This window comes from Micromys minutus (genome assembly GCF_963924665.1).
Source record: "Micromys minutus genome assembly, chromosome: 8".
Lineage (NCBI taxonomy): Eukaryota > Metazoa > Chordata > Mammalia > Rodentia > Muridae > Micromys > Micromys minutus.
The window spans coordinates 26,881,561-26,893,075 of NC_137977.1; the positions used below are offsets into that span (position 1 = coordinate 26,881,561).

At 42.4% G+C, this 11,515-nt stretch overlaps 1 protein-coding gene across 1 annotated transcript; it reads left to right on the plus strand.

Annotated features, from left to right (window-relative positions):
• Positions 1-660: 660 nt before the first annotated feature.
• LOC308423360 (polyadenylate-binding protein 1-like) lies at positions 661-2,553 on the plus strand (the record flags this gene model as incomplete). Its single annotated transcript, XM_080920090.1, has 1 exon — positions 661-2,553. The coding sequence occupies one exon, from the start codon at positions 661-663 to the stop codon at positions 2,551-2,553; it is 1,893 nt and encodes a 630-aa protein (XP_080776216.1).
• Between the last annotated feature and the right edge of the window lie 8,962 nt (positions 2,554-11,515).

Consider the following 11,515-nt stretch of genomic DNA (forward strand, 5'->3'; position numbering starts at 1 on the left):
AATGAAAACAGAAACATTATGATCCAATAAACATTTTATTTTTGAAAAATACCAGAAGTGTGCCTTTCTCCCTGATGCTTAGTGTTGATTTTACAGAGTGCCTTTGACCTTGGAACACACACGTATTGTCTAAAAATATCTCCAGCTCTTAGTAACTAAGGCAGGCAGATCACCAATGAGTTCAAGGACGATCTGGTCTATATGGTGAGTTCTAGGATACCCTGGATTACAGATTTAGAAGCTGTCTTTAAAAATAAGTCTCAACACACACACAAAGACAAAAATAAAAATACTTTTCCCCTTAATTCTGCAAAAGACTAATTCAGTGTTTCCCCTGGGGTTGACTTTTAATTTTGTTATTTTCTTCTTTTATGAAATAATGTCCCAGCTGCCCACACCCTTCAAGCAGACAGTCCTTGCTCTCCAGCCAGCCAGCCTCGCTCCCATAGCAGCATATGCACCTTGTACCGCGCATGCGCCTAGCACGGGCTCTGTGGTCCTGAGGCTCTGAGGCCAGCCGTTGGGGAGGTTTTGATCCCCTTTGTTTTTGATCCTCTTGTGCTTGCCTGCCTCGCCCCTGCCTCCACCCCAGTCCAGTGCTGGCCCTGCTCTTCTCGCTGGAAGGTGGCGGCCTGAGGCCCCACAGGCTGCAGTGCCCAGATGAACTCCAGCGACCCAGGCTGCCCCATGGCCTCGCTCTATGTGGGGGACCTGCACCCTGATGTGACCGAGGCGATGCTCTATGAAAAGTTCAGCTCCGCTGGGCCCATCCTTTCCATCCGGGTATACAGGGACATGATCACACGCCGCTCTCTGGGCTATGCTTCCGTGAACTTTGAGCAGCCTGCTGATGCAGAGCGTGCTTTGGACACCATGAATTTTGATGTCATCAAGGGCAAGCCGGTCCGCATCATGTGGTCTCAGCGTGATCCATCACTTCGCCGGAGTGGAATAGGTAACGTGTTCATTAAAAATCTGAACAAGACCATTGATAACAAAGCACTGTATGATACATTCTCTGCTTTTGGCAATATCCTTTCCTGCAAGGTGGTCTGCGATGAAAATGGCTCCAAGGGCCATGGATTTGTACATTTTGAGACAGAGGAGGCAGCGGAAAGAGCCATTGAGAAAATGAACGGGATGCTTCTGAATGACCGCAAAGTGTTTGTTGGACGGTTTAAGTCTCGGAAAGAACGAGAAGCAGATCTTGGAATGAGGACCAAGGAGTTTACCAACGTTTACATCAAGAACTTTGGGGACTGCATGGATGATGAGACCCTGAATGGCCTCTTCGGCAGGTTTGGACAGGTCCAAAGCGTGAAAGTCATGACCGATGAAGATGGAAAATCCAAAGGATTCGGGTTCGTCAGCTTTGAAAAGCACGAAGATGCGCAGAAAGCAGTGAACGAGATGAATGGAAAGGAGCTCAACGGGAGACACATTTATGTTGGTCGAGCTCAGAAAAAAGGGGACCGTCACATAGAACTTAAGCGCAAATTTGAACAGGTGACGCAAGACAGGAGCATCAGACACCAGGGCATTAACCTTTATGTGAAAAATCTTGATGACGGTATTGATGATGAACGTCTTCAGAAAGAATTTGCTCGGTTCGGAACAATCACCAGTACAAAGGTTATGACAGAGGGTGGTCGCAGTAAAGGATTCGGTTTTGTGTGTTTCTCCTCCCCAGAAGAAGCCACGAAAGCTGTTTCAGAAATGAACGGTAGAATTGTGGCCACGAAACCACTTTATGTCGCTTTAGCCCAGCGCAAAGAAGAGCGTCAGGCTCACCTTACTAACCAATATATTCAAAGAATGGCAAGTGCAAGATCCAGGCCGAGCCCTGTTATCAACGTCTACCAATCAGCTCCTCCTGGTTACTCTGTGGCTGCTGTCCCCCAGATTCAGAACTGTGCTCCATGCTGCCCTAGCCAAACTGCTCAACCAAGGCCAAGTGCTCGCTGGACTGCTCAGGGTGTCCGTCCTCCTCCATTCCCCAGTGTGTCTGGTGCTATCCACCCAGCTGCTCCTAGATTGTCGTTTACTACCATAAGACCGGGTTCTTCACACATTCCGCAAGTTGTGGCTGCACATGGTGTGGCCAATGCATCAGCACAGACAACGGGTCAACATCCTGCCCCAGCATCTTCAGCGGCAACTCCTCCTGCTTGCTCCATTCCACAGTATAAGTATGCCGCAGGAGTTCGCAACTCCCAGCAACATCCTAATGCCCAGCTGGTGCAACAGCCTGCTGTTCGCATACAGGGTCAGGAACCTTGGACTGCTCCCACGTTAGTAACTGCTCCTCAGGAGCAAAAGCAAATGTTGGGTGAAAGGCTATTTCCTCTCATTCAAGCCATGCACCCGACCCTGGCTGGTAAGATCACGGGCATGTTGCTGGAGATCGATAACTCAGAACCACTTCGTCTGCTTGAGTCTCCAGAGTCTCTGTGTTCTAGGGCTCAGGAAGCTATGGCCGTACTCCAAGCCCAACAAGCTAAAGAGGCTGTCCAGAATCCTGTTGCCAGTATCTCTGGTGTCCCAACTGTTTAAACCGCTCAGAGACTTTGAAAAAGAAACTCACACTCCGCAGAAGAAAAAAAAATACCTAAACACTTAAAAAAATATTATTAAAAAAATAGTAAAACATAAAATAAATAAAAAAAAGAATGAAAACTTTGTCAGGCCTAGTATCTAAATCTAGCCTGATTTTAAAAGCAGCATCTCCCCCGCCCCTCGACAGAAATAGTAGAATCTGCAAACCACTGTTTTTGTAGAGCCCAGGAAAAGCATTTTCAGCAAAGTAGAAACATTTAGAGCATCCTTTTAATTCTTTATTGTTGAATAGCTCAAAATGTTAGTTCTAATGGCAGAATTGATAACTGAGCAAGGAAACATAATGTGAATTATAAAATTCTTGCTTTAATAAAAACTTACACGGTGAAAAAGAGATCAGATGCTGTTTAGGTAGGGATAATGTGCTCCATCCTTTTCTTTGTATTACTCTATGTTAAATTACATATTAGAATAAAAAAAAAACAACTAGATGACTTAGTCTTGTGCCAAATAATATGCATTAGGGTGGGGGACAGTTACTTTGCACACTGTTGATATAAGATTCCAAGTTGGCTGGATGTTGTCTTCATAGGGCATGCAGTTGTTCAAGGAATGCAAGCCATTGATTTTATGAGCCCCAGGGCCCCAGGCTTGCCTCCTGTTAGGTGGGAATACAATCATGGAGACAGACAGCAGAAGACAAAGACACAGGAGGACATAGCCTCGATCCCTCTGCCTCTTTAAGTCCCACTGGTGGGAGGAAAGAGGCACAGAAGAACCTCTCTCCTCTTTTTATCCAGAAATAAGGCTGGAACAGATGCTTCAATGTCAGGCATAGGGTGGATATTTAAATGAGGTTAAGAAAGCACAAGAAAAAGAACAGTTACAGAGTATCAGATCACAGATATAGAAGCTGTTTAGAACTGGCTGTAGATATATGCTGAATAAGCCATGTTCATATACCCATTCACTAATCCAATGTATAACTCAATCACCATTTGCCTAGAACCAGCATTGCTGATGGGGACAAATTCTATAGAACAGCGACATGGTCCCTGTAGCAGAAATCACCCAGGCGAGCAAAGACCCAAAAAAAGTGAGCTGAGGATCTGGGCTAGAGGCTCTTTATGGGAGTAGAAGGATGGAGGAAGGGAAGAAAAGAGTGAGGGAGGGAGGGAGGGAAGGAGGGAAGAAGAGAGGGAGGGGGGAGAACAGAATGGGGATCCAAATAAAGTAAGGATGTCGGGAAATGGATGTGAAGAGTTCCCCTGAACTGCTAAACTTCCATTTTGCATTTCCCAAGAGACCTTAGACCTTTGCAGGGGCTTTTCCAAGGGTCTGTCTTCTGGTACTCTTGCTTTTGATACTAGGGTCATAGTACATAATAACAGGACATTGGCTGTGTATCACAAGGTGACTCCCTACCTCATAGCAATCCTGGTGTGATGCAATGAAATATCAAACTGGCTCCTATTCTGGGCCATGGTGGGTGTGCAGGAGACAATAGCTACCACTCTGCTTTGGGGCAGCCTTCCTCCCTTATCTTTTAATGCTGAAATGTCCGTTTACAGACTGTACAGGAGACATTATTCTTAGGGATATTGTTTTTAAATGAGGGCACTGTTTTCACTGAAGATCGCTAAGGGGCAGATATGCAAGGAAACCCCTTTTTTCAAAGAAGACATCCAACCAGACCCTGGCTGTCCCTGAGACATTGATCTGCCAACAGGATCCTGCGTACCATTTCCCCTGCTCTCCCTGCCTTTGCCTTTATTGTGTTATCACTCCCCAGTGGCCTTACTCTCTCCTAAGTTCATCCCTAAAGCTGTTCCCTGGACTCAAGAAATGTTTTGTCATTTACTGAGACTTTAAACAGACTTGAAATCAGCAAACATAATTTAAAAGACCTAAACTAGATTTAAAAATTGAAGATCTGGCTAGGAAAAGGGGTCTAGGATCTGGTTCCTATCAAAAGTAGTCAAAAGGACAGAAATGTCCCTAGGTATCATGGGTTTGGATGTGGGTGCTAGTGGAGAGAAGACTGGCACATTTTAGAACCAAGGTGAATTTCTGGGTATAAGATAATGATCCCACATCAACTGCTGATCCTGAAAGTAATTGGTAACTTCAGAAGCGAACATAAGTGTTCTTTCACGTGTCCCTTCATGGCAGCTAGTGCATTTAGAGGAGAAAACAGACAACTCTGATTCAGGGAGGAAAGACACCGAGAGGAGGTGGGTAGGGAGGAGACAAAACGCAAACCAAAAGATATTCGTTCAGTGCACGATTGCAGTAACGATGACTAAATGCATAGCCTGTGCTTCTCATCAGCTGGAGGGCTGCTCTTCCAACTGCATGTAAGACAGGGATAATGCATACATCTCAGGAGCGCTTGCCTCTTACGGGAGCAGGCTGAAGACTTTGCAGGACCTATGGGAAACAGCATCCTCTAATTGTTACTGTTATTTACATTCTTGCTTGTTGACTTTTTATATACTTGGGGTGAGGGAACACAAGTTATAGAATTCAACTCTTTTCTTACAACCCACCCAAGGGGCAAATGATGCCTTTAATTGGGGATTTAAATATTTTAAAAGTTACAAGGACAAATGGGGCTGTATAAAATTGCCCAGAAACCAGAATTCCAGAAAGATCCTCACAGGTAGTGACTATTTTACAAAAACTACCGGGCAGATAACTTCCTTATACATAGTGTATGCTGGTGGCTGGATTGCCCTCCTTGACTAGGCCGTGGGAGAAGGCAAGAGATGCTGAGCAGAGGTGGCAGTGCACGGGACTCCCCACCTCTTGGTCATCTGCGGACATTGTCCAGATTTGTGAACGTTTATTATTGTCTGTTTCTGGAACTGATTTAGGGTGGACATAATTAAGTACACAGAACCACAAAAGTCTGTTTCCCATCTCTAATATTAGCTTCCCGAGCAACAAACACGCTGTTCTGGTCAGACACATCTTAGTAGTGCATTGAATCCCCTCACATTATTGCTAGGAAACAATTTATAAAGTCCAATCTAATTAGCTAAGAAGCAACCCTACTTCTTACAACCCTACAAGACAGAAAAGCCTTGTCTATGCCAAGATCCCAGGCTATCTTTCAGGTGGCTAGCCAAATTTTTATCAGGAATCAGAAGGTTGCTGATGTGCAGATTTGCAAGGTGACTCCTGTCTAGAGCACCTGGTTAGCTAGGCAGGCTTATGAGTGACAAAGGACTTTGGCCTTATCCCCTACCAGAACACCTGGAGCACAGCCCAAGGGAAATCCTATCACTCTTTCCAATGTTCCAGAGGATGCTGCACCTGTTGTTGACACATCTGGAGTGCCAGCTTTCCCATCCTCTCCCACACTCTGGGAGCAATCATGACATTTCAAAGCCGAAATAAAGATAGTCCTAGCAGGCAAAAGAAGTTATGTCTGGCATGATTAATCCCAAAGCTCAGTCCGTGTGGTCAGACATGTCACAATATCCTCAGAGAGTACAAGCTACTTATGATGTACATTGCTTGGCATGAGTAAAGGGTCAAGGAGAAAGTTAAAATGGTGTCACTTTTCTCACTGCATGTATGGATTGCATTTTTGGACTTTCCTTTTGAAAGGTCTCGGAAACTAGAGTCACATGGCTGGCCAACATCTCTGCTCCTTCAAGTCTGTTTTGGAGAATTTCTTCCCTCCACTTGACCTTGTCTTTGAGAGACTAACAGAGCATAGAGGCCAAGAGGGTGGAGCATGACCCAAGTTCCATCTCTGTCTCTATGCCTGGATGACACAACCTCTTGTGTTTTGAGGTACAGAGGGCAGCATACTGGCTTCATGTGGTCTGTTCAGAGGGAGCATGGTGACATGTTCCCTAAAGACCGTCAACACCTGGAATCTAAATGCACACCAAGTGGTGGCAATTTTAGCCTTACTGTTATAAGTTAGATCCATTAAAAAATGAGCCACACACTGTAGAGCAGTTGGGACATTTGTTTAAGGTGATCAGCATTCATTTTTGCTGTTCGGGAATGTGCTAACTGGACACACAGATGCTCAGTAGAGTTTGTGCAATGAGTTGCCGAAACATGCTTCTTACCAGAGAAATTAAGGTCCACAAAATTCAGAACATCATTCAGATTTGAACAATCTCCTTCTTCAGAAAACTGGTATTTGAAAAGGTAGGACAAAATGATCGGCAGGCAGACTATTCACAGGACACACGAGAAGAAAACCATGGTTTTTTGATTACTTGTGTCATCTCACAGACATTGACTGTCAGATCAGCGATGAGGGCTGATCCTTGATTTCCTCTTTCTGTTTAGAAAAGCAACACTTATACAAACCAGAGGAGGTTGCTCCTAAGCATTTCACTCTGGAGAGAGAGAGACCTATCAGCTTACTGGCATATTCTGTGACTGACACTGCTAAGCACTGCCCACACCCCTAGAAGGAAGGGATTAATAGGTGTCTCTGGGATGGGTGTTGGTCCTTCTTCATGAAGACCCAAAGTATGTCAGGAATGACCAAGGCACAGCAACATCCTAAAACACATAGTTGGAAGATGACACTAAAATGCATCGCCAAGCCTTTGCTTGCAAACTCTTAAATGATTGAGGACTCCAGGGCTTTTATTTATAGATAGTTCTTGATACATAGTCATCACTAAGAAGCTCACTGAGAATTTAAAACTTTCTATAATAATTCATCTTTAAAATCACAGCAGACATTGCCAATATAAGTAATATTTTAACAAAATTTTAATAACAATCATAAGGAATAACAAAATTGGTATTGCTTTATACTTTTCAGCTCTATCATCATCATCACTGAGATTAAACTCAAGGTCTGTGCATGTTAAGCAAGTATCATATTCCTAAAATGAATTATACAAATTTTTATTTGATACACATATTTGTAGAAAATAGGGAAGTTTTAAAATTTGCTTCTGATATAGTATGTTGTAATCACATATATATTATAGCTTCTGGAAGACTCTACTTTATGTTAGAGAATAGTAAAAAAGTGCCAATAGTATCAAAGCATTATGAAAATAGTCTTGATCACAAAGATTCTCTGAAAAGGGTCTCTTTGTCTCTGACATTTTGAAACAGTTTAGAACAACGATCTCTTAAACTCCCAACTGTGGCAAGTGACCCGAAACACTGATGTAGAAAAAGTACCAAGTCAAAATATGGGAGCATCAGGAATAAGAACCATGCATGTGTACAACACTGAAAACACATTGGTTTGCATAAGAAAGCTGTACTCAAGGAGGAAGGCAGCTGGGAACCAGACATCCTATGGGGTAAGTATGAGTTGTGTCCGCAGAAGAAACTGGAAAAATGCCTGTGATTTGAGACACCACAGGTCATGGCTTCTCTGTCTCTCTCATCTTCTTTCTTCAGGACTACACATCAGCCCGGTGATGCAAGGATGATGTAGTTCCAGCTCTTCTTCAAGCACCAAGGCATGGTGCTTCAGAGTATGAGCTTTTTAGGCATACTGACCTAGGTTCACATCTGGGATACGCTACTTAGGAGCTAAGCAGTGGGAAAAGTTTATATTAAGCTTGTTGGTTCCCAGAATCTTAAAAGGTATGATTGGTCTGTAGCTGCTTTAAATGGTTATTTTCTCAAGGTCTTCTAGAGCAATGGTTCTCAGCCTTCCTAATGCTATGACCCTTTCATACAGTTCCTAATGTCATGGTAAACCCCCAACCATAAAATTATTTTTGTTGATACTTTACAACTGTATTTTTGCTGCTGTTATGAATAATAACAGGAACATCTGTGTTTTCTAATAGTCTTAGGTGACCCCATGTGAAAGGGTCATTTAACCCTTAAACGGGTTGCGGTTGCATACTACAGGTTGAGAACCACTGCTCTACAGAGAGGTGAGATCTGTTTCCTCATGTCTTATATTAGATTGGCCTCCTGCTTTGATCACTGTTGTGGTAGAAGTGGCTTTGTGTGGCTTCTGATCAGTTTTGGGGTTCCTGATACTTCTATTGCCTTTGTCGTCTTCTGTGATCCAGGGAGTGGAAAATATTGAAATAAAAGACCTAATGAGTTGAATGGCTAAGCTGTCTCTTCAAGGCCTAGAAAGGCCTTCTAAGCCGATCTGGCTAAGCCTCCAAGCAAAGAGCTTGGGTGAGCAGGACAGTAGCACCTCACTCTCATACAGTGCTGGGAGAAGTAACCAAGTCTCAGAAAATTCTTAAGATGGCTTCTCAGGTGAGTAATTTGCTCTCATCTGTCCAGCTGCTGTCCCTGTTTGTAACCCAGTCACCATCAATTGACACAGGGCTAGGGAGTGTCTGAAAGCTTGGAGAAATGATATAAAATGCTGGAGGCAAAGCAGAGAACCCTTACTAGGTAAAAGAATCTTTACTGTCTTCAGTTCACACAAATCCTTAAGATTTCCCAGCTAACAAAAAGGTACTGTGTTATCTCTATATGTAATTGAACCTCTCTTTCAGATCCTCCTAATGATTTAAATACACCAACTAGCATTTGTTGGCGAAAGGATGGTGTGTTTTAAGCTAAGCGAGAAAGTAGGGAGCCTCTGGGAAATTAGAACCAAGAAGTAAAAGAAACACTGGACTTGACTAAACTCAAACCTGCTGTGAGTTCTCAAAACAGCATCACTATCCAATATTGAAAATGCTTAACATTATGTCATTCTGGGTGGGTCTAGAATAGAACTATATTTTTAACAATATTTTTCTCAGAGCTATATCCAGCAAAAACAGCCCAAGGATAGGACCTGCAAGCTATGCATACATAAAAATGCAACAGTGTTCTGGAGTGGGGAGGGGGAAAAGAACAGAACCTGCTCAGTGTAAGACTTAAAGTCTTTTAAAGTTGTTTTGTTTTTGCTCCTTGGGAAGAGGAAAGCTGGAGCAAACCACTCATGAAAATCTGAAATTCAGTCAGCGATGGTGTAATTTTTTTCCTCAGGTCAGAAATATGTGACCCAAAATATATTTTAAACAACTAAGTACTAACACAACTCTCTTCCTGACTGTATTTGCTTGCTATTCACACATTTAGAATAACATCTCTGCCCTGGTGGCAAAAAAAGAAAAAAAATAACCTTCTTATTGCCAGAAAATAACCATCCTGTCGATCACTAGAGAATTCTGACTCTGCAAAAAGCACATGTGAAATCACTCACCAGACTGAGAGGTAAAAATGTCAGCCTGGGAGAATTTAATCATGAAGGTATTTCCTTCTGCATATTTCCAACAACCAACATGAAGAAGATGGGCCAAGACACATCTGCATGTCATGTGTAGTCCTTATGATATATTATGACATCATAAGGCAGATCCAAAACACATTTCTATAGCTCTTCAGATAAGTTACCAGACTTCTAAATAGGATCAAATTTGGGTTCAAGCAGCGAACCACATATAATGTAATACTTATTGATTTTTGGATAAAGCAAGGACAGGTGTCAAAAACATAGGTCCTTTCGTTTTGTTTTTTTCATTTTCCTCTTCCTCTTCCTCTTCTTCCTCCTCTCCTCCTCATATATATATGAGAGTATTCAGTGTGAGTGTGAGTGTGTGTGTGTGTGTGTGTATGTGTATGTGTGTATGTGTGTGTGTTTATGTTCACATCATTGTTTATGTCAATATTTATATCCACCTAATAACATTATATCATTTTTCTAGCTTGAAATATATAATTCTTTTACTTTGAATTGCCTTGTTACTTATTTCAAAATTCCCTACAATATTTATTGCATTCAGAATCAGAAAGTCACTTCAAGTGTCACCATGAACAAATTTAAAAACTGAGAGCTATAGGTTTAAATGTTGTCTTGGTTACTTTCCTATTGCTACGAAAGCACAGTGACGAAAGCATTTTATAAAAAGAAAATGTTGATTGGGTCTCACAGTTCCCTAGAGTTGGAATCCATGACCATTGTGCCAGGGAACATGGCAGCAGGCAGGCAGATATGACATTGGTACAGTAGCAAGAAGCTTACAACCTGGTCTTCAAATGTGAAGCCGAAGTGGAAACTTCTGGTTTCTTTGGAAAGTCAGTTATGTCAAGTGATGTGTGGCTAGGGCACACAGGTGAAAGGATATTTTGCTTAGAGCAGACGTGAAAAAAATGTTTTGCTGAAGCAGACACGGGTAAACGATGTTATGGTATAGCAGACACATGAAAGAATGATTGATAAAGGAAAATAAATATGACCCTACAGACAGTGGGAACTCAAGTATTGGTTGTCTGCTTTGCTCTGTTTTGATATTTTTTTGCTGATGACACATGTATATTTGTTCACCTTACATTGCATTGTTGAGGTCTGTGTGTGGTAATGCCACTGAGAGAAATTCACACAAAGAACTTCTCTAGAGGTCCCTGTTGTGGATTGTCCTACAGACATTTGTATTTTGATGTTAATTTTGCCTCCCCAAGAAGGTGCCCCAAGTTAGGTACTCAAGTGACTTCATTAGAAGCTTCTTCCCACTTGGACTGCAGGACCAATAAAGAGATAAGCTATTCGTTTTTTAATATTTACTGCAACAGGTGGAGCTCAACATGAGGCAAGAATCCACTAAAAGGTTACAGCTATCAGCCTAAAAGTTAGTTAGGAAGTTTTTATATTCTAAGAGGGGGCCAGAGCCATGTTGGGTCATGTGATGCCTCCAGCACAAGAATCTTAAACAAAAGAAGCACAGATAGCCTCTGCTGGCAGGCTGTGGTATCCTGTGGCTAGTAAGCCAGCGACCATGTACCCATGTACTGTACACACATGTACACACACACACACACACACACACACACACACACACACAGAGAGAGAGAGAGAGAGAGAGAGAGAGAGAGAGAGAGAGAGAGATTGGTAGCTGTTTCTTGGACAAAATTGTTTCCAAAAATTAAAAAGTTTATTTGTTTGTTTTAAGATGGTATAAAGAATTGATGTTCAAGTCAAGTTTGTTTTTCTAGT